Source organism: Aulostomus chinensis, chromosome 5 (assembly GCF_037954235.1).
Source record: "Aulostomus chinensis isolate RoL2024-O1b breed Wild chromosome 5, RoL_Achi_v1.0, whole genome shotgun sequence".
Classification (NCBI taxonomy): domain Eukaryota; kingdom Metazoa; phylum Chordata; class Actinopteri; order Syngnathiformes; family Aulostomidae; genus Aulostomus; species Aulostomus chinensis.
The window spans coordinates 8,888,823-8,914,891 of NC_141324.1; the positions used below are offsets into that span (position 1 = coordinate 8,888,823).

The window sequence follows — 26,069 nt, forward strand, 5'->3', positions numbered from 1 at the left end:
TTGCCTAAAACAACTCCTTGAGATGTTTGGTCTCCAGTTTTTTGTGTTTTCTGAAAAACTTTAAAAAATGAGTGGCGATTATTTTAAGAAGGCGACGATTTGTTTTTATTTTAACCTCCATTTTTACTTTTTTTAAGTTGACATTTACGTCACTCCAAAACATCCAATCAGTATCATTAACAATCGTGAGTCTTCTGTTAGAAAAATGCAAGTTGGTTTGAGGTCTGCGCCGAACTGCATTTTGGGAAATGCTGTTTTTGCTGAGAGACGCGATTTGATTGGCCACAATCTGACCTTTCACTTGTCACGTGATTTAAAACTTTAGCAGAATGGCGCGGGAAGTTGTCGCAGCGCACGGTTTCGCTGTCAGGAGTTTGTATCGTGTTGATGTCCTCCGCGCGCGACACCGAGGCGGCCAGGTAGGTTCACGTGGAGGTCATTTTACAGTAATCAAGTATTTATGACGCCACTGCGATGCTGATGACGTGGCTCCCTCTGTCCGTGTCAGCGAACAGGTTGTTGTGTCTAACTGAATGAATACTAGCGCGTGTGTGTGTGTGTGTGTGTGTGTGTGTGTGTGTGTGTGTGTGTGTGTGTGTGTGTGTGTGTGTGTGTGTGTGTGTGTATGTATGTATGTATGTATGTATGTATGTATGTATGTATGTGCGTGCGTGTGCGCGCGCGTCCCCAGTCATGAGTGTGTTGGAGGTGAAGTTCGTCGGGGATGGGGACGTGGTGGAGCACATCGTGGACAGGCAGCAGGGTAGGAGCGTCTCCCCAGCACGGTTCTTCATGCACGGTATTTGGCCTCTTCCTTGCTAACCGTCTGCTGACGTTGAACAGGTGTGCAGAGCAGCACTGGATCCGTTCAGAAGATGGTGACGTTCAAGACCCCGGTGGGCCGGAGGCCCAGAGAGGACCGGGACGGGGACGAGGCTGCATTCCTGGATGAGCAGAACTATGTCCAGGCCCTGGGAGCCGAAGGTGAGCCAGGAGGAGGCTCCTGTTGCATCTCATTCAAGTTGAATGGTCCAGGAGCAGGAACACGTTCACGGCCACGCACAACCCAGCACAAACCTTCCTTAAAGTGAGCCTGCTGCAAACTTGCTTCATCAGCAATGATGTCAACAGGCTTTTTAAACTGTCAACTCTTAGACTGACACATTAGACCTCTTGTTTTTGTGGATGAACGTGAAAGCGCCTCAAGTTGCCAGCAGGACGGAGGACGTTGGTGGGGGTGTTCTACCTCTGGTTCATGACTGAGTGAAGAAATAAGCAGAAAAACAACAATGGCTGTCTGATCCTGGAGAGACGTACGAATATGAATGACAGCCGCTGTATGGAGAAGTGCATCACTGTTTCGTTAACCTCGTCAAAGATACTGAGAGTACTACAGTAAATGTACTTGTAGACACACTGGTAACAGAAGAATCCTCTCTGTCTTACAGAGGATGAGGTGGGAACGTCCAAAGTTGCAGGGTCATCCATTTTCACTTTTCAGAAAAACCGGCGAGGCCACAGCATGGCCCAGACGGGTGAGACTCCCTCATGCTTCACGCCGGTACAGGATTTACCTCACACTCTTACACACTTTGCTTTTGTTCCACAGCGAGTGAGCTGGCACGGACGCCTGGGAAGAGCGGGAGCTTCAGCAGGGCGCCAGACGTTGAGCCCTCCACTCCCACCCGGGCAGGCCGCTGTGAGTCAACCGTGCCCTCGCCCACCGCCGTGTGTCGGTGCTGCCCTGTGTTTGTCCACTTCCAATAAATAAGTGTACTGTGTCTCTGTGTGCAGACCACCAAGGTGAAGCCAGGACCCCACGGAGGGTGAGAGCAGGAGGGACGTGTTATCTCATCACACACCAGCTCTTCATGACAGTTGCCATTTTAACATCCAGGTCTCTTACAGCAGCGCAGAAAGGTGCAGTTTGTGTCTACAACACCTCACAGGCTCCGCAAGAGGATGACGAGTGAGTTCACATGTGCTGATGTTCAGAGTCGCGTTCTCCGTGCTACTAACCACTGACCGTTCACACTGAGGGACGCAGCTCCACAGTCAGAAGCTCAATGTCCTCAAGTAGGGAATGAGTCCTGACCCCCCAGGGAATGAGTTTTGACATCTTGGGTTGGGGGGTGGGGGGGCGTTCGAGTGTGAGATGGGCTGGAGACCTGAATCCAACATGGTTCAAGTATCTGGTCAGGATGTCACCTGGCCGCCCCCCTCGGGAGGTGTTCGAGGTGGGTCCAGCTGGGAGGAGACAGCAGGGCAGGCCAAGGACCCGGTGGAGGGACTAGATCTCCACGCTGGCCTGGGAACGCCTGGGGATCGCCTGATCAGATCTGGTCCATGTAGCTGGTACCTCCATAACCTGACGTGAAGCTTGGATGACCTTGAAAACGCTCTTAGATTTCCAACAAACAACTGATTGACTTTTTCACCTAAAAATGGTTTCAAGTTCAGGCTCAGTAAGCCACAACTGCTTTGATCGGATCTTGAATCAGACCAGCACCAACTTGCTCCGTTTACTCAGGCTTTTCTCAGTAAGCCTGGTTTGACCAAGCCAGACCCCTGCAGTCACGGTGCTTTGCTGTATCTGCTTTGACCTCGCGCCGGAGCACCGAGCCTGCTCTTACCAGGGTGCTGTTGGCAGCCACCGTCATAGGACGGACGATTCAGAGGCAAGTCTGAATTTATCTTTGGAACCGTCTACTTCTGGTTCATAGCACAGGCCCTGCATTGTACTGGACGGAACACTTGACAGTTGGAAGACAAATGTTTTTGGTCATTTGTGTTGTTTTGCTACTGGAGCAGTTGTTAGCCCTCAGTCTCCGTTAGCATCGAGCTAAATTTACATGGCTGGCTCCTCTGCATTCCGGAGTCACAAAGATGCGATGCAGGGGAGAACAACACCTCAGCTCATGACACCTGTGTCCGAGGCGGAGCAGTGGAGGCAGAAGCTTCTGAAGACGCCACAGGAATTTGAGGATATGTGGTTCATTTAGATCGACGAGGAGACCGCGTTTGGTTAATATTGATGAGCAATTTAGATGTTAATGAATCCCCGTAGCTGACATTTAATCAGTAGAGTAAAAGAGTCGCCCTATGAAAGAAGTTCGTTTTCCTGTGCCTTTGAAAGTAGGTAATGTATGTTTGAATGCTTGCAGCTCCGAGCCTCCGGTCAGACAGCGACAGTGAGCTTTCGCCCTCGGACTCTGAGGAGGAGGAGGAGGAGGAGGAGGAGGAAAATGGTGTGGCGGAAGAGCAGAAAATAAAGAGAGATGACAAGGAGAACCAAAAGACTCCAAGAAGGCCGAGTAAAGGCTCAGCCGCAGCTCTCTACAAGACTCCTGCCAAGAAGAGCAAGACCACCTCTGAACCCCTGGTCCAGCCCAGTATGGTGGACGAGTACTTCGAGGCCCACGGCAGCTCAAAAGCCTTAACATCAGACCGCACGCTGGAGCGTTTACACACCCCTAAACTCGACAGAGTGAGTGTACAACAGCCGACCTCCTACGGGTGTGTGGTAACGTACGGAGGTGAAGAATGTCTTTGTTTGGGGTTTGCAGGAGACCTTGGTGAGGCTTCTGGAAGGAAAACCCTCCTGCTACTTGAACGAGATCCAGCAGCTCCACGACAAACACAGACAGCACTTCAGCAAATGGATGTTGCAGCTACAGTAAGTTGAGTCTTCATTGCTTGTGTTTTTTCGCCTTCAGAGACGTGAGTGTGTGTGTTGGTGTGTAGGCTGGGATTCAGCGTGCTGCTCTACGGCTTGGGGAGCAAAAAAGCTCTGCTGGAGGACTTCCGTGTGTCTCGCCTGTCTCAGGAAATCCATCTGGTGGTGAATGGATTCTTCCCCTCTATGACTCTAAAATCAGTGAGTAGAAACCCACACACATCTACGTGACAGTGTACATACTGTGTGTATTCCCTTTGAAGTACTCAGAAAATCCCTTTTCAAACTGGCCAAAACTGAAATTCCCAATAATATACAAGCATGAATGAAAGCTTCTCGCCTTTGCTTGGGACCTCTCAACCACAAAGATTCAGCCCGTGTGTGTTCCGGCAGCGGCGCCCTGACGTTGAGCGTTGGTGTTAGAACGCTGCTTTTACCACAGCTACCAAAGATTGTATTCAAAGCCAGGATGCAGCGCTCTGATGCTGTTCTGACAACACCTTCCATTTGTTCCTGTCATTTGCGTACTTGAGCACCTGCAGAGGCAGGGGGAGCGTTAGCTTATTTACTGGTTCAAGTGTGAGGGCGCTTGGTGTGAAAACGTCACTCTCACCGGCTTGAAACTAGCGATGGCGCTTGACCGTGCGCCAGCTTGTTGCACGTGTGAGATGGAGCCCCTTGAGTGAGGCCAACCCCTCCAGCGCCTACGTTCTTGTCCTTGAACACGAGCTTGTATTACAGATTCTAAACGCTCTGACGTGTGAGGTGCTGGAGCACCAAGGAAGCTTCCGAACCCCCTCTGACCAGATCCAATACATCTGTCAGACGCTTAAAGACAGTAAGTGCAGGAAAATGTCACTGCTTCTTCGTACGAATGAAGGCAGGTCTTGTGTGCCTTACAGTTAAAGCATGTCCCCCCAGGCCCAGATCTCCATGTATACCTGCTGATCCACAATATCGATGGGCCGATGCTGCGAGGAGAGAAGACCCAGGGTGCACTGGGGCAGCTCGCATCCCTGGCTAACCTTCACTTGGTGGCTACTATCGACCACATCAATGCTCCTCTGGGTCAGTGCTGAGGGAGAGGGTAGCTGTGCTGGCTGGGTTGCCCCTGTAGCTGAATGTGTCCTGTGTGCTCTCAGTGTGGGACCAGTTCAAGCAGAGCCAGTTCAACTGGCTGTGGTGGGAGTGTGTGACCTTCCAACACTATGCAGAGGAAACCTCATACGAGAACTCTCTCTTGGTGCAGCAGACCGGCGCCCTCGCTCTCTCCTCCCTCACACATGTGCTGCGCAGCTTGACGTCCAACGCAAGGTACGGCATCGTCCTCAGTGGTGGTCAGTTATTTAAGCTGTCCGTCCATCACCAAACGTTTTTGGGTTTGTTTTATTTTACAGGGGAATCTTCAAGCTGCTGGTGAAATTTCAGCTGGAAAACAAAGACAACGCTTCATACACAGGTTCAGACACACCCAGAGTGGGAAATCAGTTTGTGTGGAGCCGTGAGGAGTCCTGAGCCCTGGACGGAAGCTCGCAGCGTTGAGCGTCCGCTTCCCTCGTCTCAAATCTAAAGGGAGTTTAGCAGAGGTTTTCTGTTAAATGTCTGATAGTTCAGATAAGAGTGAGATTTTTAAGATTTTATTCTGCGCCATGAAATACTTAAACTAACACTGCACTGTCTTAAGTATGCCGGTTGCTAGGGGGTTGCTCGAGAGGCCACAGAGGTTGTTACAGATGCTACACCTCATCGCGCTGAAAACAGATGAAAAGTCAAGCGAGCATAAAAAGTCCAAAGTTGTGATCACATGTTAAGGTTATCATCATGAACAAAATGTGTTGGTGTCATTAACCTGTTGGCCACAGATTATTTGAAGCAATAATCCAGAATCCTGGTGGCTCTTAGTCCAGGGAAGCCAGTGATGCTACCTTGGAGGCTGGCTACAAACACTCTCTTGTTGCTGCGTGGTTGTAACGTTTCCTCTCACTGTCTACATGGCGTCTGCAGGATTATCCTTCCAAGATTTCTACCAGCGCTGTCGGGAGGCGTTCCTGGTGAACTCTGACCTCACACTGAGGACTCAGCTGACTGAGTTCAGAGACCACAAGCTGATTCGAACGCGCAAGGTGAAGTCCTGTTTCACACCACAACTCTTGCTCAGCACCAGCACTCTGGACGTTCTGCCGTGTTTACAGCTTCCATGTTTCCATAACTGTCCAGGGTGTAGATGGAGTGGAGAGCCTGATTGTTGCCGTGGATGCAAGCACACTGATGGACTTCCTGGAGAATGAGGAGGACTGAAGACTCCCTTGCAGCCAGCAGACACAGGACTTAGATGTGACTACGACACAAACTCAGCCTTATTGGGATGAATCAAATTACTGTCTAATTCTTGTTATTCTGCCTTAATCCTGCCTCATGTTACGTGGTGACGTTCTCGTCGGGCTTTGATGTGGACATGCTGTCCTTGCAGCTGTGGAATTAAAAGAGACACTGAAAGCTAACATTGCTATTTTCTCTTTAATTACAGAAATAGATTTAGCAAAACATCCATGATATTCTTCTGTCAGTGCTGATGACAGAGATAGACATGCTGTTATTTACACACAAAAAGGGAAAGAAGCTTATTCAGTCGTGCTCCCAATCTGGATGGTTCCATGCCTCCTGCCAGGTTGCTGTTTGAGAGTGACAGCAGAAAAGGGGGCACGGGAAGAAAGGTGCTTGGGTGAAACATTGATAAGTGGCGTGAGGGCGCACACGCGTGTTTTCAGTGTTGGATTTCAGCTGATTTCTGCGTCTCTGATGAACCTTGTAGTGTTTGGGTGTCCAGTGTGAACGCTTGGAGTCTGTTCAGCACGGCCGTGTGTACAACGTGGAGCTCCTCTTTATCCAAATCCTTCAGCAGGAGCAGCAGTGCATCTAGAGTGTGACTCTGAAAGACAGCGTCAGCGTTTATCTGACATGAACAGAATCCATTTGTGCAGCACTGGGGGGGGGGGGGGGGGTACCTTTTTCTCAGTAGATCTGTTGGATGGAGAGGAAAGTGAGGGGAACTTGTCTCTGGAAAGGGGCTTCATCCCCAACTCTTCTCTGATTTTACTGAACGCAAATATCAAGAGAAGCGTTTAATATTTTCATTTTGACAGGTTATTTTTTTTAGCAACATTTTCAAACTGCAGAGCCTACTTGGTCTCCTCCATGCTGTAGTTGAGTGGGTCGTTCTCCGTCTCTCCCTCTGGATGTCCGTTCGTAGAAAGTTGGGTCTTGACAGTGTTTGGGGGGGTGATGACCTCGTCACCCTCTGTGAGAGCCAAGGCAATCTCATCCTCCGTCACCACTGTACTCACACACAGGAAACACCACGCTTAGACTGCGCTAAAGAAGTTACAGCTCCATCCGGGGGAGACCTCCTCACCGCAGACGTTCTTACTCTGCCTACTAACCTTGGTTGTCCAGCTTCTGAAGGCCAGGCAGACAGCGCAGGACCGTGAGGCGATACTGACTCGAGACTGTCCCACAACAGGGGTTTTCAGCCAACCAGAGCACCCGGAGACGTGTCAGCGGGCGCAGATGGGAGAGCTCAGAGAGTGAGGCGATCGTGTTCCTCCTCAGGTAGAGCTCAGTCAGAGACAGGCAGCCAGCGAGAGGAGACAGAGACGAGATGTTGTTGACACTGCAGAAAGAGAGAGACGGGGTTTAGTGATGGGAGGCAGGGCGGCGTGTGTGGCGAGGGTGAAGCAGGCAGCCAGGACCAACCTCAGAGTCAGCACTTCAATGTTGGGCATTTGAGAGAAGATAGAAATCTGTAAAGAACATGATGGGACACTTCAAACACCAGAGCATAACACTTGGAAGTGAAGAGGAGCGAGAATGCGAGCTGAGCAAATGTCATCCTCCAGCTACTCACATCCGTCAGGTTGCATCCCCTGTTCAAAAAATAAAGAGAATCCTATCACCTTCTTAAGTACGAATCGAATGTTGCTGACATTCCATTTACTGCCATTCTGAAAATAACTTACCAGCAGTTCAGTTTCTTCACGCTGTCCAAGTCGGAGGCCTTCGCCTTGGCCAGAACCATTTTACGTGTTAGCTTCATATCGCTACGCATCACCTAAGAAGGTGGTCGAAAGGTGATAACTTCAATGCAAAATATAATGACACAGAACAGAGAAAGCATCACACGCTAAATGGACAAACATTTGAACTCCGCAGCGGCGATGTTGACGTCCTCCACACGAGGACGCATGCGCGTAACCACCGAGGCGTCCTTAGATACAGGACGTGACATTTCTTTTGTCATTTTGGCTTCATATAAAAATGTATTCGCTGTAACAGAGTGGAAACAATCTAAATATGTATACATATAAATACACAGTTCTGATTCAACGCCATTTTATTACTTGTCGTTTAAGCCATATTAGACAGCAGTAAAAACCCAAACTCCCACAATGCACCGTAAACAACGGGGTAAATCGCGCCTGCGCGGAAAGCAATCCCTCTTTGGGACCGACGTCTCCACTGAAACCATGGTGAGCATTGAGTGTCCCCCTCACAATCCGTGTCAATCCAGTGTTTCTGTGCCATTAATGACAGAACCACACACCTGGGGACTCCGATAGATTGTTTGACATGACATTTTAGTCGAACTTGTGTATTTTTGTGATGGTGGCAATAGAAAAAAACGATGTTTTCATGTCATGTTTGGATAAAAATGGCTGCCGCCTGTCCGATATTCAGCCCAAGTCCCGGGCTAGCTAGTCAAATTAGCTCAATGGTAAATCCCACATTTTACCATTTTAAGTAACTCGTAACTTAAAAATGGTTCGCGCTAGCTAGTTTGGTGTGTTAATTTCTTCATCTGAATTCTCGGTTACACTGGTTTTGCGTCGCTAGGCAGCTAGCTAGGTAGCTGGCTCGGCCATACCCATGCTATCAAGCCGCATCCAAGCGGAACTCAGCTTTGCCCTGAGGCTGACCGTGGTCGCAGGCAAGTGTCCGGCAGCCACACTACTGCCCCTGTTCATGCAGGTCTGACCCGAGGACCACCAGTTGTACTTAAACGCATGATGGAAAAATAGGAAGGTGAAGTTAGCCGCGGAGTTGACTTAACGTGGTAGCACCTATTGACTGTTTTTCGGGTCGTGTTACTTCCCTCATTCCTCCCAAGGCCAAGCGCACCAAGAAGGTGGGGATCGTTGGTAAATATGGCACACGTTATGGCGCGTCGCTGAGGAAGATGGTGAAGAAGATTGAAATCTCCCAGCATGCTAAATACACCTGCTCATTCTGCGGCAAGGTGAGTCTGGCTGTTCCAGTGAGTGCAGTCCCACAGATACAGCGGTGTTGTGGTGAGACTGGCCAGATGTTTGATGAACGTGCTTCATTTCAGACCAAGATGAAGAGGAGGGCTGTGGGGATCTGGCACTGTGGGTCCTGTATGAAGACGGTAGCTGGAGGAGCCTGGACTTATAAGTAGGTTTCCTTTTTCCTCCTCAACTTTTCATCTGGTAACATCTGGTCACCCAGCTGACTAGGTTCAGGTGTGTGGCTGTCACATGGCAGTGAAAATGAATTGGTGCTGCTGTTGGTTTGCTGCTCGAATGATGAGCAAACACTCACATCAGCTTTGCTGGCTGGTTGAGCTTGATTGCTTGTTATGGTACTCAAATGTGTTTTGAAAACTTTCCCAAATTTTGATGGCACTCCTGGGGCTGAAGTCCTGCTGGATTTGCCCTCTAAAGGTGGTGACATCCAGCAAATAAAAGCACAAACCCTGGGAACAACGGCTGAAGGCTGAGATGCTGTGGGCACGTTCAACACCCTGGAAAAGTCATGGAAATTAAAAATGTCTCTTTCAGGCATGGAAAAGTTTTGGGAAAAATTAGTAATCCCTCAAATGTTGGAAAAGTAATCAAAACGAGCTTCTCACATCAACATGGTTCATTTAGGATTGACAGTCATGTTAATTGTTTACTTTGATTCGTATTTTAAAGAACTTAAAATCCTGGATAAATATATGTTGTTAAATTATGAATTTGTCACGTATAAATGGATATTTTCTGAATGTCGATTCACAAGAAGAGGTGTGGAAGTCAGAAAATGTCTGAGTGTCTATGACCTCTCTAAAACCACGTGATGGGGCAGCGTTGGCCGTTTCTCAGGGCGGCGCGGTGCGTCTGTAGTGCTGCTTGTTCGGTTCATTCACCTGATGAGTTGCTGTGTGCATCAAACTGAAAGTACTGACCAGTGCTTGTTTTCTTTGCAGCACCACTTCTGCTGTCACAGTAAAGTCTGCCATCAGGAGACTGAGGGAGCTGAAGGACCAGTAAACCAGTGTGATGACCACTGGTGGAAATGGGACTGTTTTCATAATTTAACCGACCAGGATTTTGACTTGACATCCAAAAATAAATCAGTCTGGAGGGGAAGTCTGTCTGTTTGTTTTTTTTACATTCATTTCATCCTGTAAATTCCTTCTAGTCCAAACCTTCAGCCTCAGCAAGTCTTCATGGGCGAGCGCTGCTGTGGCGCTCAGACCTCCAACACACTGGGCCTCCACCGTCGTGTCGTCACTACTGTTGCTAATTAGATGAGGATTTTGGGGACATTTTCAATTTAGTGGAAGTAAAACTGCACCCCCCCCCCCCAACCCTAAAAAAATCAAGTACTTCTTTTTTGAAGTCAGCCTGACCTCAGGAATCTCAGTAGGGATTCTACTGTGCTGAACACTTCCTTGAAGGCCTGAACCAGGGCTAAGTCGAGTTCTGTGTGGAATTCCTACATGGAGAATGTTGGTGTTAAAACTGGCAAATACAGATGTGTCAGGTACATGGAAGAATAAACTCACACCTGAGCAGTTGCTCCTATAAATCTGTTTCTGGTGGAAAAGAGCCAGAGGACCCAGCGCTCGTCCTCTAAGTCAGCCCGATGTGTCCCGCTCTGCTCTGACGGGGTGAAGCAGAGATGAGGCTCTGTCTTTTTGGTCGAAGTGGCTCATTACAAAATCCCGTATCAGCTCTGTCTCCTGCTGGTGAGGAAAGCGACTCTGGTGTCTTACCGTCCCGTTACTGAGGGGGGCGCTCTCGATGTCGCAGAAGACCGCAGCTGCCATACTCACGCCAGCAGAGGGCGCCGGCGGGCGCTCTGCTCCCTCACGGTGCACCAATAAACATGGCGGCGCCCAGTGTTTTCAGACCTGGACTTTTCAACCGCAAAGTCGCGATAGTAACGGGTGGAGGGACTGGGATCGGGAAAGCGATCTCCAGGGAGCTGCTGGAGCTGGGTGAGTGACGACTGGCGGGGTTTACAGCACAGCGAGCGGGCAATGAATTCATCATGGGTGAACTTTGACCCAGATGGCCGGAGCATGAGATCCGGAGCTGTGACACTCCGGTAGACAGAGTGGAGGCGTAATGTTTGAGATATCAAATTAACGTAAAAGGTTTAAAAGGCGTTTTTCAGAACACAGTGTAGCGTGACGTTTGTGACGTCAACTCTGGACTGCACTGACCAGTAACTCATTTCACCCTGTGACGTTACCCGAGGATTACAAAAGAAACGTGAGTGAATAGCAGCCAACAGCGGCATTCATGTGAGAACATGATCAGTGCCTCCATCTTGGCTGCTAATTCTGGTAACACTGAAGGCACCGTCACATTTTCATGGAGGGTTTGTCCTCAGGTTGTAGTGTGGTCATTTCCAGCAGAAAGGTGGAGAGGCTGGAGGCAGCAGCCCAGGAGATGAGAGAAAAAATCCCCCCCTCCAGCCCTGCGAGCGTTACCCCCGTCCCGTGCAACATCCGCAATCAGGATGAGGTACTCACCCCATCCGCCGCTGCAGCTGCTGTGGATTCAAGCCTCTCAGGTTTATTAAAGTGTGGTTTGGCCTCAGGTGAAGGCTCTCGTGTCCTCAGTGCTGAAGCGGTTCGGCCGGATAGACTTCTTGGTGAACAACGGCGGTGGTCAGTTCAGCAGTCCAGCAGAGCGGATGTCCTCCAAAGGCTGGAAGGCTGTGGTCGACACGAACCTGACCGGGACCTTCCACTGCTGCCAGGAGGGTGAGATCCTGGACTGGGACAACACTGAACCACAAGGAAACTTATCACACTTAGCCAATGCTTCGTTATACATGAGAGTGCCTCTGACACAATTAACCATTTATTAATGTGACCCTCATTGTCAAGAGGGCAAAAGAGATCCCTTAAGTACCCTTCACCCTGACCCCACCCCAGCTGCCCCGTCCATCTTTGCTGCAACCGGTGAAGTTCGCATGGACGCACAGAGCAGCTGTTATTATGAGCCCTGAAGTGTCACAGTGTTGCTGTGTGTTTCAGTCTACACTGCATGGATGAAGCAGCATGGAGGCGTGATCGTCAACATCATCGCTGACATGTGGAAAGGCTTCCCAGGAATGGCGTACGTCGTGCCTCGCCCCTCCAAGTCCAGCAGACTTAAAAAAACATGGTTTTTACATGTTGTTGAACTCTGCGCGCGTGTGTGTGTGTGTGTGTGTGTGTGTTTCGCTCCTGACAGGCACACCGGAGCGGCCAGGGCAGCAGTGGATAATTTAACCAAGAGTCTGGCCATCGAGTGGGCGGTCTCAGGTGTCCGAGTCAACGCGGTTGCTCCTGTATGTGCCAGCGTGTCTGTCCAGCCGAGTGTGATAACATGATATCGCCATCAACTCAGCTGTGTGTTTTTGGGGTTGCAGGGCACAATTTTTTCGAAGACAGCGATGGAGAACTATAAGGAGCTGGGACCAAACATTTTCAAGATGGCTGCTGGCTTTTGCCCTGCAAAGAGACTGGGCGTGCCAGAGGAGGTGCTCGACTGCTTCTCGATAATAAAAAGAACTCTATAAAACTGATGAAGAGTGCAGGATGTGTGTGGGAAATGAAACACATATTACAAGTACAACACTTAGTCGCAAGTTGGTGTTAAGCGATGAGTGGATTTGCTTTTTGTCTGTGGCTCTATTTTTTTTTTTAAATACGTGTTTGTGTTCAGATCTCGTCAGCTGTTTGTTTCCTGCTGTCCCCTGCTGCCTCCTACATCTCTGGGGCCACCCTGAGGGTCGACGCAGGCCAGAGTCTCTACCACTCCATGTGGGAGATACCCAGTATGTTCATGCTGCTGACACACACACAGACACATTTTAGCACTTGCCGTGTGTGTGTGTAGTGTTCTTTGAGTGTGTGTGTGTGTGTGTGTGTGTCCAGATCATAGTGCGTGGCCTGAAGCTCCAGAGGGGGAGAACCTGGACGCTGTGAAGGAGCTGCTGAACCCACAGAGCAAACTCTAACATCGTCAGATGACTCATCGCATGCCCGGCGGACACTGAGCTGGACACACACCAGCTGACTCAGCACTATCGTGGCCTGGATAGAAGATGCTTGATGCCTTATACTGGTCTTGTATGTAATTAATATCATTGGACAATTATTTTTCTGGATAATTATTTATCATGTTAGAAAGAAATAATGATACTTTACAAATAAATGTGATTTTTTTTCTATGCAATGCAAGTTTTCTTTCTTCAAAACACTTGTCACAGGCAACTTTACTAACAGAAACAAGGGAACGGAACTAAATCAGCAGCGACAAAATAAAAAGTACTACATTACATTATGTTTTATTTTTCAAGAGATACTTTTGTATTTTGCTTGCTATTCCAAATATCAGGAGGCACCAGTCTTCACTGTAATGTTAGATGGGACAGAAAATGAGTCACAGTTTATGTTTAAAGAAATAATGTGGGGACGTTCCTTGAAAGATAAACATTGTTAATATGCAACTGGAAACACATTTTGTTAGAAGAAGAAGAATAAAGCAGTAAATATAACTAGATGGGAAACGAGTTAAACACTGTGGAAACTGCCATATTAGTCTTTTTTTTCTGTCTGAGAGATAATTTGTCCCTCGGTGTTTTTTCCCTACCGCTCTACCGTAGTTTAACGTAAATCAATCCAACTGTCGTAAACAAGCGAAGTAGCAGAGGTCATAACAAATCATTCGGGTACAGTATCATCTCTCGTTGAAACCTCACGTTACACCAACAAAAAAAAAACTTCTTTTTTGCTATACTGTCGTGGATGGTTGAAACCTGTGTATTTACATGAATGTGTGAGGGCATCTTGGCTAGCGGCTAATGGCTAGCATGTCGAGAATAGTAGTTACCTTCGATGCTATGAACCTCGGACGGCATTTTTGGGGATTAATCCTCTTAGCAGTTGATTGTACATTCGTACAAAATGTGATTTTTTTCTATGCAATGCAAGTTTTCTTTCTTCAAAACACTTGTCACAGGCAACTTTACTAACAGAAACAAGGGAACGGAACTAAATCAGCAGCGACAAAATAAAAAGTACTACATTACATTATGTTTTATTTTTCAAGAGATACTTTTGTATTTTGCTTGCTATTCCAAATATCAGGAGGCACCAGTCTTCACTGTAATGTTAGATGGGACAGAAAATGAGTCACAGTTTATGTTTAAAGAAATAATGTGGGGACGTTCCTTGAAAGATAAACATTGTTAATATGCAACTGGAAACACATTTTGTTAGAAGAAGAAGAATAAAGCAGTAAATATAACTAGATGGGAAACGAGTTAAACACTGTGGAAACTGCCATATTAGTCTTTTTTTTCTGTCTGAGAGATAATTTGTCCCTCGGTGTTTTTTCCCTACCGCTCTACCGTAGTTTAACGTAAATCAATCCAACTGTCGTAAACAAGCGAAGTAGCAGAGGTCATAACAAATCATTCGGGTACAGTATCATCTCTCGTTGAAACCTCTCGTTTCACCAACAAAAAAAAAAACTTCTTTTTTGCTATACTGTCGTGGATGGTTGAAACCTGTGTATTTACATGAATGTGTGAGGGCATCTTGGCTAGCGGCTAGTGGCTAGCATGTCGAGAATAGTAGTTAGCTTCGATGCTATGAACCTCGGACGGCATTTTTGGGGATTAATCCTCTTAGCAGTTGATTGTACATTCGTTGAGTTGAAGGAGAGGAGGCATTCGTGTATTCAGAGTAGCTCAATAACTGATGCTGAGTTTTAGGATGGCGCGTTGACTCCGTCAGGCGCACGTCAGGTGTCGTGTGTGTCTGTTGTGCTGAGAGCAGCTGGATCGTGGTGTGCAGGTTTTAGCTGTCACACTCGGGGCTGCGGTTGTTTCTAAGGTTCTTACCTTCTTTAAACATATTGAAACAAAGCATTTCAAAAAGAACGATGTCTGTGAGTAAACTGTTGTTATCATCACCTCACTGCTCCTTTCAATTGGCAGACATTTTGACTACTGAAATTAGAAAGAGAACATTTTTAGAGGTCAGTATCATTGGTTCAGTTTCATCAATTGTCGTGACCGAACCTGAACGCAGCCACCATCAGGGCTGTTAAATCTGCCACGAGAGGGGCGTGCTTGGGTCTCTGTTTACAGTAGTAATCTTGTGGGATGTAATACACAAGTGCATCCAATAGACACAGCTGGCAAAAAGGAACCATTTGAAAAAGGTTTCCTGAAAGCTCAGACCTCAAAAATAATAGACTGTCCACTCAGCCTAAAACAATCAGCAGCTTTTATTGTCTCCTGTGTTAGTACGTCATTAACAAATCAGTCCCTTTGGGTAAATTCATGCAGACAATTGATCACCAAAAGATCACGTTGCAGTCCAGTGTGAGGCTGCTGCGGAAGGACCACTCTGGAGCGACCGGTGTGGTCTCAACACCACTCATGCCTCCACAGTACTGTCATTGCTACAACCTTTTCTAGATGATTCTCCCGTGGTTACAAATCAAATTCAAATAAATGAGTTGGAATATAAATGTAGCTTGGAGCAAGTTTGTTTGAGGCTTAGAAGAGATGCACTTGTATGTTCGTAGACATCATTATTATACATGAAGTTTTATTTTGCCTGGTAAGAAAAATGTTTCCTGTATATGTGACTTAACCCCCCCCCCCCCCCCATTAAAAAAAAATAGCACAAACTGAAACTAATTCTATTTATGTCTGGTGTCAGTATGGGAGGTGACCACGGCCATGGCAAGACACCCATGCCAGACTGGCGGCAGTGGAAGATTGAGGGGACACCGCTGGAGTTCACACAGCAGAGGCTGGCAGCTCGGGGCCTCAAGGACCCATGGGCACGGTCGGTATTTACAGGAACCGCTGAGGATTAGATGAGGTCGGACCTTCAGGGTTCAGCCAGTCAGATTTGTCAGTATTTTTGAAAAAGCACGTGTGCTGCAAACACATGTGAGTCCTCTTCAGATAAATGTGACATGTGTGAACTGATCTTAATGACCTTTCACAAAACTCTGAATGAAGAAGGGCTGTAATTCTGCTGTGCATAAATGGAACCCTGTATACTGTATGCCTTGCATGTGCTGGCTCTCTGCCTCCAGTGGGATCCCTGACAGCGTTCCCCCTCTTTCTCTGCAGCAACGAGGCTTGGCGATACTCAGGCAAGTTCTCTCATGCTGTGACTTTGCCTGAGGTGGTGTTTAAAGGAGTCAAGTGGGGCTTTGTGGCCTTTGCTGTTGCTGTAGCGGTGGAGTACACCCTGTTCCCACCTAAGAAGGGCGGCCACTAACACTGTCGTCCATCATCCCTGGACCCCATGGATTCTAATGATGTTCTGTATTTTCTGTTAATTAAATGTCCTCTTGACCCCCACATGGCTTCACGTCTCATCCTTAAACGTTATGATCCGGCTGCTTGATGATTCCACGATGGCGCTGTTTGTGGTCTCCATCTGTCAGCATCTTTGGTAAAGCACGGGTGCCACCAAGTTAGTCTTGCTTCCACTTCCTTCTCATTTTCTGGAGGCACATTCGCAAGCATGTCACTGTCAGTGTGACAAAAACCAGCACGATGGTAGCCAGTAGCACGATGACATCCAGGCAGAAGTACTGGAACCAGGTGAGGTCACGGGCAGCAGGTCTGAGGTGTTCAGCTCCCTTATTCCTCATCACAAATTCTGTCCAGAACACTGAAAGGTCGAGCGGGTCAACTGGTCGATCTTTATGAAGAGCCGACAGCTTCAGCATGTTCTCTCTGTAGCTGGTGGGGGTGTGAAGATGCAACACCGGGGTGAGACGGATGATTACGGATTCATGTCAGCATATAAAAGACCCGTGAGCCCTCACCTGGGGTCATGAATGACCTCATTCAGCTGCTGGAGGAGGATTTTTGTGGTGACAGAAGTAATGTCCAACACAACTCCAGCTCCCCTGCTCACCAACTTCTGTGCATTGTCAGGCTGATCCCCATTCAGCGGCAGCATCACCATGGGAACAGCGTGACACAGTCCCTCAAAGAGGCCGTGCGAGCCAGCGTGAGTGATGAAAGCCCGAGCTCCAGGATGTGCTAAAATAAAAAGTGTGTCAGATGCGATCACTTGGTGTTTGCGTGCTTGTGTATTTATTTACCCAGTAGGTCATTCTGAGGCAACCAGTCCATCGTCTTCACGTTTTGTGGAATATTGTCAGGAAGGAGCCCGGAGTATCTCCAGATCACCTGTCAAAGTAGGCTCAGTGTTATTTGTTAGAGGGGATGGATAATAAATACATTTATTTACCTTCTGTGGAATCTGTCTGAAGGCCTCGAGGAAGACGGAGGTTATCTCTGCCGGCATATCTGACACCATGGTGCCCAGGGTGAACACCACAAACCCGTGTTCCCCTGACACCCAGGACTCCAACTCCTGCAACCACACACAGCGGGATGAGCGCTCCTATCTGCTGTACCTGAGACAGGAGGAGGCTCTCAGATCTCACCTCAGGCAGAGGATTTCTCTTGTCGCAGTTGATTCCACCAACAAGCACCATGTTAGGCATGAGTGGGCGTGGCAGCTCCAGGGTGAAGTCAACCCTGTTAAGATGTCATTTAGTTAAATCTGGATATTTCTTCTTTTATTGTGATAAAGCAGCATGAGAGTTCACATCTAAACAGCAGGAAAACTGCCTGCCTTTTTGTATCAGTAGAATAAAGGTGATTTAACCTTGGTCACTGAGCATTCCTCTCATGAATGTCATCAGATAACCTCTGAACGTTGTCACCTCATCAGCCAAATTGCAGATTCTGCCAGCAAGTCAGCCACGCCAAGCTTCTTCCCCAGGAACTCGGAGGCGATTTCGTCAAAGCGCCAGTAAATCAATCGGCATAGCAGTGGCTCCAATGCAGCCACCTGTAGGTCACAACATTTTAAATATAAAAGTGCTTTATGTTGGTGCTTTATTGGCTGAACCAGCCCTCAAGATGGTGTACATATGGTGCTTTTGGTGTTGGGGCACATTTGTTGGTGTATGTTCCTTTCACAATAGCCACAGAAGTATCACATTTCCAAGAGAGAATCCTGACATACAGGAGATTTACTGGCTCGCTGCCGTTCGATTCTCAAATATCTCCCCTTAAGTCCCAAAACAGACCCTGCCTGAAGAAGTCTTATTAAAATGACAATAGCTCAGCATTCATGACTGCTTCAGTTGAGGAAGATGTCTTATCTGTGTCAAAAACACTTGCTGAGGTCACAGATATTAAACCCTGTGAGCTGCCTCAGAGACCTGAGAGCACAGAGACCAGCAGACAGTAGGTTAGCTTAGCGTAATGAATTGTAGTGGATGGGGAGTATTAGCATAGCTCAGTCATAAGTCATGAAATATCCTCCAAAATGGTCTGTGACTGAATTCATATAACCAGGGTTGGTCTTTGGTTGCTGGAGGAAAAGCAGCATGGAGGACAGCGACGGCGTTTCTGTTGTATTTTTTGCCTTGATCTGTTTTTTAAACTCAACAACTAAACGTGGAATTTAAGACTGAGAGTTACCAGTCGAGGCGACAGGCTTTCATTCTTCAGTGTTTGTTATTGAAAGCAGAACGAGGACTGCTTGTCATACGTGGACACACCGGAAAGTGACGAGTGACTGCTGCTACTATTCATGGCCAACTTTGTAAGACAAGGCTCAGGATCCACCTTGTCTATATGGTCACACTTTCCACCCACACCCGCTAAGCTAACCAGCAGTCAGCCAGGCTCTGTGGGTCTCAGCTCCCTGATGCACTCACAGAGGAGGAAATCTGTCTTCTTGCCTGGCTCTTGAGAGGATGACAAAGAAATGTATTTCTGCAAGAGCTGGTGTTTTCCTTTATAGAATAAAAATGTGTATCTGTGCGCGCTCATCATCAGATGCTCACCAAGGTGTTGACAACTCTCTGCTTAAAGCTCATTTTATCTCTGTATCCGGTGAAGAAGCGAGGCACGTATGAAGGTGGCGAGGGGCAGCTTGCAGACCAAAAATCCAAGGAGCATGGAATTCCTCGCAGTAGATTAACAGTGGGGATACCTGGAAGTGGTTTAGCAACACAGTGAGAAAGTGTGAAACACAGGCAGACTGATTCAAGAGTGGGAGAACTCACCTAATTTATGGGCTATGATGGCGCCTGTGGGCACCATGGGGTCTGTCAAGACTGCATCGAAGTTCTTCACACACCGATGCACAGTTCACACAGGAGCGAAGAAAAGTGTTACTTTGCATAAAGCGCCTGGTAAATATTGATATCATTCTAAATGAAGCAAGTGCAGCCATCGTACAGACGCAGCGAAGTCCAGAGGGCGGGATTCCTGCGGAACGCACTCACCTGCTGCGCCAGATGTGACATGAGAGTGGCGTTGAACAGAAGGCTCTCTGCGGTGGTGAGGATGAGGCCTCTGATGCTTTGGACTTGAGACAGTCGTTTGGATATTTTCTGCAGGAAGGATTGTGCTGACTTGTGCATCAAGTCTTTGTGTGTAGACAAAATGCCGTCCACGAAAGCCCTGTCATATGGAACTGGGTAGGTCAGGGTATCGTAGTGTTTCCCCGGGCCCATCCGCAGGGTTAGTTCTGGTATCACCACGGTGACCTGGTGTCCACGGCGACCCATTTCTTGAGCAATGGCCTTTATACCCACCCAGTGACTCCCGTCCATCGGCACCACCAGCAGTTTGCCCAGGAAAGTTTGACTTGCAGGCCCGATCGCTCGATCCACAGCACCGCTCACCTCCTTATCCATGTTCAGCAGAAGGAGCACACACACTGCTGCTGTCCACATTGTTGTGTGCCTCACCAAATCCTTGACGGAGAGGAATGTGGGGGACGTTGGAGAGAAAATGGAGAGCGTAAACACTCTTTGAATGCCTGCCGTCACGGCCTCTCTACGCGTGTTCAAAGTCCACAAAGTGTGACAATCACAGCTCGAGACAAGATTTGATGAGGACAACTATTGTTAATGTGTTACGTTTCCCACACACTCACAAGAAATCGCATGGATTAAGCTGATAATGCAGGTTAGTCAGTGGGACAAAGTTCAACTGCAGGGTGCTCACATGCCTTCTGAATGTCTACATGCACCAGCAAAGTCCCGATACGTTCAAAATGCGACCCTAGTAGTTTGTAAAACCCAGTTTGGCTCAAATGAGGTGCACATTAGATTTGCTTACCTTTTACAACCCCAACATCCAGGAAAACCTGCTGCCTTTGTCCAGACACAACGAGCTGGAGCTCTCAGGCACAGACAGGGAGGATTTCTAACATCACCCCCCACACACATGTCAATCAAACATGCCTCTCTACATTACTTACCAGTTAGTTTCTTACCAGTTAGTTTCTTACCAGTTAGTGCAGGGCTGCCAACTCTGTCCTCTGTGAAGCAAAGCTCAGGCTGAGTAAAGGATTGTGGGTCATAAAGACCCACTGTCACGGAGTAATGCTTCCTGTCTGCAGCACCTCTCCTGCCTGGCTGTCACCCAACTAAAATATTGAAAATTAATTAATAGGGATCCTACATATTTAAAGGGCTTTTTTAACCTCACAAAAGAAAACACTATAAACTTTCAACTACAGTCAATGTGATTATCAGAATCAGAATCAGAATCAGAAATCCTTTATTAATCCCTTGCAGGAAGTTGCTGGACTGCAGCGATAAATAAGGAGGAAGTAACCTATCGAAGATTCAGATAAAATAAGATGAGTGGAAATGAAACACAATCTGCTGGCGACCTGTCCAGGGTGAACCCCGCCTCTCGCCCGTTGCCGCTAGGATAGGCTCCAGCACATGGCTGACGAGGTTTATTCAGTCTGGCTGATTATTTATGTTCTCATTCATTCCATTTGGTGGGCCAAACCCACTTTGGCTGACTTTAAGCTGATATGCATTAGAGCACATAAAGACGGGGGCAGAGGATACGGTTCCTGTAAGTCAGGTTCACTAACGGGGCAGAGCAGGCTGCTGCTGCTACCAGAGAACTCCACCTGTCATCCGATTACCAGCCCACATCACGGCCACACCAGCTTGTGGCGTGGTGCTGCAGAGGGTGATGACAATACAACCGAATATCCTGATTATCCATCCATTGGCTTCCGCTTATTCCTACATGCAGGGTCGCGGGGGGGCTGGAGCCTATCCCAGCGTCAACAAGTGAGAAGCGGGGTTCACCCTGGACAGGTCGCCAGGCCATGGCAGGGCCAACACATAGAGACAGACAACCATTGGCTCTCCCAGCCACGCCTACGGTCAATTTAGAGTCTGGATTAACCTGGTCCCACTTGATGTCTTTGGACTGTGGAGGAAGCTGGAGTACCAGAGAGAACCCAGCAGGAACAGGGAGAACATGGAGACTTACCCAGAAAGACCCCGTGCTGCAGCCGGGGCTCCACCCTCAACCTTCTTGCTGGGGGGCGACAGTGAGGACCACTGCTCCACCGTGCAGCCAATAACCTGATTATTTCATTTATAAAAGCTTTTTCATTTTAAATGTATGAACTTGTCATGGTGGGGAAACAACAGGTGTTTCACATAGAAATCATTGAAATTCATGTATTTTCAAATTTAAAAAAAATTGGCAACTTCAAAAAGATACAATCAGAGCAGCAAAAGTGGAACAGTTCCACTTTAACATGCCCTCAGCGGTGCACACTCACCCAGAGGTCCCTTTTATCTGAGGTTTTCTGCCTTTAATTAAGTCGAGGAGACTTGGAGGTGTTCCTCCTACGGTGTGGATTCAACGTCTAGAAGAGAAAGTAAAGCACATCGCTAAAAGCAAGCTGAGCTGATGAGATGGAGGGAGGGTGTCCTGAGTATGGCGTACACACGCCACGTTTGGTCCACCCGCGGTGGCGGAGCTGAACATGTGACCTTGTGGGAGGGCTTTGCTCGTCCTGTGCGTGGAAGCTTTGATCAGAACTATTTCGTTGTTTTTTCTAACAGTGACGCCCTCAGAGGATTTTCATTCATGGACCCGTTTGCTCTCCTAGCATGAGACCCTAACAGTGGTGTTTGATTCCTGTCCTCCTGTTTAAATGTGTGTTTTCTTTTCTTTCTCCCAAGTTTATACAACAAAATGTGCCTTACGTGTCGCTGTTCTGAACAACTAGAAATAAAGTTTAAGTAGTTGTTTTTTCTTCTTTAATTGCTTATTAAGCGAATACTTCTTCTTCTAGACTCGAGTCAGGTTGGACGCGGTGATGCACCTAGTAGTTCCCCCACCGGTGGATGAGCCATGAAGAAGAAGAAGAAGAAGAAGAAGAAGAAGAAGGGTGCCAGCACATGTGGGGGTGGAGGGGAACGAGAAGGCGGATGAGTTGGCAAAGGGGGCGTTGGTGAAGAGGACGGTGTAGATGAACGTGAGGGTGAGTAGGGCTGAGGTGAAGGTGATAGTGAGGGAGAGGGTGATGGGCATGTGACAGGGAAGGTGGGACAGAGAGAAGAAGGGTAGGCACCTGTATAGGTTTCAGAGGAGTGTGCAAGCTAGAGGGTGTAGGGGTGGAGGTGGGCAGAGGAGGGAGGAAGTAGTGAATGTGAGGCTGAGGCTGGGACACTGTGGGCTGAACGGGACTTTGAAGGTGTTGGGGAAGCACGACACAGGGCTGTGGTGAGGAAGAGTCGGTAGAGCACGTACTTCTGAGGTGTGGCAGGTATGAGGTGGAGAGGAGGGTGATGAGGGACAGGTGGAGGAACATGGGGAGGAGTGAGAGCTGCAGTAGTATCGTGCTTCAAACCTCTCTTTGAAAAGCTGCGCGCTGCAAAACATGCTCACTGTAGCCATTAATCCTGACTCCCTCATTTGATAAAAAAGAAAGAAAGAAAGAAACAGCACAAACTGTTTTCTTCATTTTTGTTTTGGAGGCTGAAGTGTTTTATACACTGCGCTCCAGAGTTCATGTTGCTGAACTGAATTTGAATGGATTCTTTATTGAGTTTATTTCATTTTATTTTTCAGTATCAAATGGTGCAAGAAGTTGGTCAAAAATGTTGACAGTTGAAACAAGGATTTTTTCAATGTCAGGCAAATTGATGCACTCCAAATCTTTTCTGTTCCAAACTAAAAAACAAAGTTGTTCTTTGTTGTAAGTTGAACTACATTTCTTTCTTTTGTCTGCCTTGTTTTCTTTCATGTTAACAAGGATACAATGTTATGCAGAGGTGTACTAATAACAATTTTATAGAACAATGATATTATTTAGAGTCACGGTGGAGAGGGGGGGGGCAAATTGTTTTCTTCTTGCTGGGGGGGGGGGGGGGGGGGGGACAGAAAATAATTGAGAGGCACTGCTCCATGGCAACAACATCACTTTTCTATGAAAGACGAGCACCGTCACTGAGTTTTTATCATCCATTTGTTTGGTTTGTTTTATTTCTGATGAATTAGAACATTTATATTGAAATCAAATAAAAACAAATACATTCTAAAAACAAGCACGATGTGTTTGAAGAGTGTTGACCTCTTTATCAAACCCTTAACGCATTTATAATTCTTAAGAGCCCCAAATGGATTGGGAACATGAATAAAGACCATAACAAGAAACAACTCAGAATATGACACTTCATCATCCATACAGCTTTTCAAAATCATGTTGTGTTGTCTTTTAATAACAATCCACTTTCCCATTGGAATAAAAGTAACTCATAAGAAATCCCCTCCCCTTCTTCAAGCTTGGAGCCCCGATCAGTGAGCTGGGAGTTCTCAGGTTCTGTGCAGGATCCAGATGTTCCTACCATCTCTCTTCTTTGGTCTTGGCTTTGGGAGAGAGAAATATTCAACACCCCTCCCTGAAATTTGTCTGCATGTCAGCCATCAGACTTGTAGGTCCCATAGTTGCAGTGTATTTTCACCACTGCTGAATGCTTGAAAGGCCTCCGTTGCGCAGTCAAGATGGCCCATGTAGGACTGGATTTGGCCGCGGGCGTCTTAGGGGGGCTGAGTGAAGGCCACTGCAGGCACGACTGCGTTACTCACAGGCCAGTTTGCCATCAAAAGAGGAGAGGGCGATGGCAGCTTCCCAGTGCAGCTCCTGGCTTTTCTGGACTCATTTGTTGGGTCAGAGGAAATCAGGTGCAGGTGTTTTGTACATCTTTTTCCTGGCAGCCATTAGAAACTCCTTCTCTCCGTCTTCCCCGTCCGTGTGGAGCTGATAAACGGGGAGGCCGTTGCTCTGGTCCCTGGTGATCCTCCACTGGATGGTCTCACCATGGGGGTAAGTAGAAACACATCACAAGCTCATTTAGATCTTTCACAAACAGAGGAGACGATGCCCTTGAATTCCGTTCACTCCCTGTGGGTTCCTGCCTGGGGGTGGAGAGAGGGGACAACGCACTTGGTGACGCTGTCCCTCCATTCCTCCAATCTGTGTCGTCCTCTGTCTCCTCCTCAATCGACTTCTGAGTGCCTCTTGTCCATGAGGGAATCAGCTCACCAAATGGCAGTTTGCCATCAAAAGAGGAGAGGGCGATGGCAAACGCCTGAAAGGCACACATGGGGAAGGAGTAGTCCAGGATGAAGACGTCCTCTGACACGCGCCCACACTGCATCACCACATAGTCCTCATTTTGAGGGTGGACGAGCTGGAAATTCTTCTCAGACGTCCGTGTGACTCGCCCGTTGAAGTCGAGAGTGAATGACTCAATCCGCTCATCCCAGCTGGGGCTCTTGCTCTGCAGGGTGATCAGCTGATCCATGTCATCGTTTGCTTGCCTCATCAGGAGGGTTTCCTGCTCATTCTGTGGACGAATGCTCACTCTGGCATCATTCTCCAGGATCCCAGGGACGACCACTTTCATTTTCCTGGGACCCCAAACCCCATGATCACTCCTCTCATAGCTAACAGCTGCTAGCTCCTGCCGCACTGCTTCACTCCCTTTCCTCTTTGTTGTTGCCGGGTTTTCTCCACAGTCATAAACTGCGTACTTGGTACCCAGCAAATTGGACCTCAGTTTTCCGATATAGCCGCTGGCTTTCCTTGACAGATTGGAGTGTTCGGTAGAAATCACATAGTTTGAAGTTCTACACTTCTTCCTTTTTCTAGCGGCCATTAGAAAGACATTCTCTCCGTCTTCCCTCTCCATGTGGAGGTAGTAAACTGGGTAAAAACTGCTCTGGTCCCTGGTGATCCTGCACCGGATGACTTCTTCCTCAGGAGCAGGACGCATGGCGAACTCCTGCAGATCCTCCACCGACAGAGGAGACGCTGACATTTCATCTTCCTCACTCTCTGAAGAGTACTGAAGGGACTCTGCACTGTCGTCTTCCTCCTCCTCCTGATAATCCTCCTCCTGATCCTCCTCCTCCTCCTCCTCCTCTTCCTCCTCTTCCTCCTCCTCCTGTTCCTCATCCTCCTCCTCCTCCTCCTCCTGATCCTCCTCCTCTTCCTCCTCCTCCTCCTCCCCCTCTTCCTCTTCCTCCTCCTCCTGTTCCTCCTCCTCCTCCTCTTCCTCCTCCTCCTGTTCCTCATCCTCCTCCTCCTCTTCCTCCTCCTCCTCCTCCTCTTCCTCCTCCTCCTGATCCTCTTCCTCCTCCTCCTCTTCCTCCATTTGCAACCAGGCCCTCATGTTGCTTTGATTGAGTGTGTCCTCGTCAGAGCCATCTTCAGGCTCACTCAGGGAGGAGTCGCTGCTCTGAGAAGTCTGGTCCAACAGAGTTTTGTGAGACTCTGTCCAGTTGCATCCAGCACGAGACAAATGCATTCCCTCTGATTCCAGGTATTTCCTCAGGCATTCCTCTTGTACATTGCCAGGTCTCTGTAGCTGAAAGAGAAAACATGTCAGCTTCACATTAGCGCCAAAACTGTCAAGGTTGTTGTTGGTGTTGCTGTTAGGCTGCTGCCCCTGCAACCCGAAAATGGATGGATGGATGGGCTCATGCATCATCGTTCCTGTTTCCTACGACTGATAGTATTATTTGAGGTACAAGATGACAACCCAAATAGTACTGCAACGAGACTTAAGGTCCAGAAGGTGATTGTGACACAGGTAGTAGCCATGACAGCAAGGAAGCTCCACCTCAGCCCCAATCACTTGTTCACTCGTATAGAAAAAGAACAGATGACAACGCTAACTTTGATCAACAATATCCCAAAGTAAAC

General features: G+C 47.9%; 6 protein-coding genes and 1 pseudogene across 11 annotated transcripts; 4 read left to right on the top strand and 3 right to left on the bottom strand.

Annotated features, from left to right (window-relative positions):
* Nucleotides 1-290: 290 nt before the first annotated feature.
* orc2 (origin recognition complex, subunit 2) lies at nt 291-6,195 on the top strand. 2 transcript variants are annotated; one of them, XM_086202944.1, is made up of 16 exons: nt 291-419; nt 692-763; nt 844-984; nt 1,449-1,535; nt 1,610-1,699; nt 1,795-1,826; nt 1,912-1,969; nt 3,165-3,487; nt 3,567-3,676; nt 3,745-3,877; nt 4,418-4,514; nt 4,598-4,744; nt 4,819-4,990; nt 5,074-5,135; nt 5,681-5,799; nt 5,894-6,195. In XM_086202944.1, exons 2-16 carry the CDS (start codon nt 694-696, stop codon nt 5,972-5,974), a joined length of 1,722 nt encoding a protein of 573 aa, XP_086059070.1. In that variant the 5' UTR covers nt 291-419; nt 692-693; the 3' UTR covers nt 5,975-6,195. The 2 variants fall into 2 exon arrangements, with proteins under 2 accessions (XP_086059070.1, XP_086059069.1); XM_086202943.1 differs by having other exon boundaries at nt 1,909-1,969; nt 5,894-6,194.
* On the bottom strand, nt 6,186-8,968 carry cfap410 (cilia and flagella associated protein 410). 2 transcript variants are annotated; one of them, XM_086202947.1, is made up of 8 exons: nt 8,794-8,968; nt 7,693-7,784; nt 7,581-7,599; nt 7,430-7,476; nt 7,117-7,346; nt 6,860-7,010; nt 6,682-6,772; nt 6,186-6,605 (listed from the first exon to the last, which is right to left on the bottom strand). In XM_086202947.1, the coding sequence occupies exons 2-8, from the start codon at nt 7,779-7,781 to the stop codon at nt 6,441-6,443; spliced, it is 792 nt and encodes a 263-aa protein (XP_086059073.1). In that variant the 5' UTR covers nt 7,782-7,784; nt 8,794-8,968; the 3' UTR covers nt 6,186-6,440. The 2 variants fall into 2 exon arrangements, with proteins under 2 accessions (XP_086059073.1, XP_086059072.1); XM_086202946.1 differs by lacking the exon at nt 8,794-8,968 and adding an exon at nt 7,871-7,904.
* Nucleotides 8,069-10,101, top strand: rpl37a (ribosomal protein L37a). Its single transcript, XM_086202948.1, has 4 exons — nt 8,069-8,202; nt 8,841-8,969; nt 9,063-9,145; nt 9,939-10,101. The coding sequence occupies exons 1-4, from the start codon at nt 8,122-8,124 to the stop codon at nt 10,000-10,002; spliced, it is 357 nt and encodes a 118-aa protein (XP_086059074.1). The 5' UTR covers nt 8,069-8,121; the 3' UTR covers nt 10,003-10,101.
* Nucleotides 10,102-10,796: 695 nt separating this feature from the next.
* pecr (peroxisomal trans-2-enoyl-CoA reductase) lies at nt 10,797-14,205 on the top strand. Of its 3 annotated transcripts, none has more exons than XM_086202951.1 (8): nt 10,797-10,955; nt 11,354-11,487; nt 11,564-11,729; nt 12,006-12,087; nt 12,205-12,301; nt 12,383-12,493; nt 12,679-12,790; nt 12,891-14,205. In XM_086202951.1, the coding sequence occupies exons 1-8, from the start codon at nt 10,844-10,846 to the stop codon at nt 12,971-12,973; spliced, it is 897 nt and encodes a 298-aa protein (XP_086059077.1). In that variant the 5' UTR covers nt 10,797-10,843; the 3' UTR covers nt 12,974-14,205. The 3 variants fall into 3 exon arrangements, with proteins under 3 accessions (XP_086059077.1, XP_086059078.1, XP_086059079.1); XM_086202952.1 differs by having other exon boundaries at nt 10,824-11,232; XM_086202953.1 differs by having other exon boundaries at nt 10,824-11,232; nt 11,379-11,487.
* Nucleotides 14,206-14,334: 129 nt separating this feature from the next.
* On the top strand, nt 14,335-16,348 carry ndufb3 (NADH:ubiquinone oxidoreductase subunit B3). Its single transcript, XM_086202954.1, has 3 exons — nt 14,335-14,439; nt 15,693-15,821; nt 16,115-16,348. The coding sequence occupies exons 2-3, from the start codon at nt 15,694-15,696 to the stop codon at nt 16,263-16,265; spliced, it is 279 nt and encodes a 92-aa protein (XP_086059080.1). The 5' UTR covers nt 14,335-14,439; nt 15,693; the 3' UTR covers nt 16,266-16,348.
* LOC147261083 (UDP-glucuronosyltransferase 1A1-like) lies at nt 15,235-20,510 on the bottom strand. 2 transcript variants are annotated; one of them, XM_086202950.1, is made up of 10 exons: nt 20,325-20,510; nt 19,312-19,785; nt 19,090-19,153; nt 18,868-19,016; nt 17,734-17,861; nt 17,452-17,545; nt 17,253-17,378; nt 17,104-17,191; nt 16,822-17,041; nt 15,235-16,735 (listed from the first exon to the last, which is right to left on the bottom strand). In XM_086202950.1, exons 2-10 carry the CDS (start codon nt 19,762-19,764, stop codon nt 16,465-16,467), a joined length of 1,593 nt encoding a protein of 530 aa, XP_086059076.1. In that variant the 5' UTR covers nt 19,765-19,785; nt 20,325-20,510; the 3' UTR covers nt 15,235-16,464. The 2 variants fall into 2 exon arrangements, with proteins under 2 accessions (XP_086059076.1, XP_086059075.1); XM_086202949.1 differs by lacking the exon at nt 20,325-20,510 and adding an exon at nt 20,153-20,290.
* Nucleotides 20,511-23,330: 2,820 nt separating this feature from the next.
* On the bottom strand, nt 23,331-25,266 carry LOC147261084 (tubby protein homolog pseudogene; annotated as a pseudogene).
* Nucleotides 25,267-26,069: the final 803 nt, after the last annotated feature.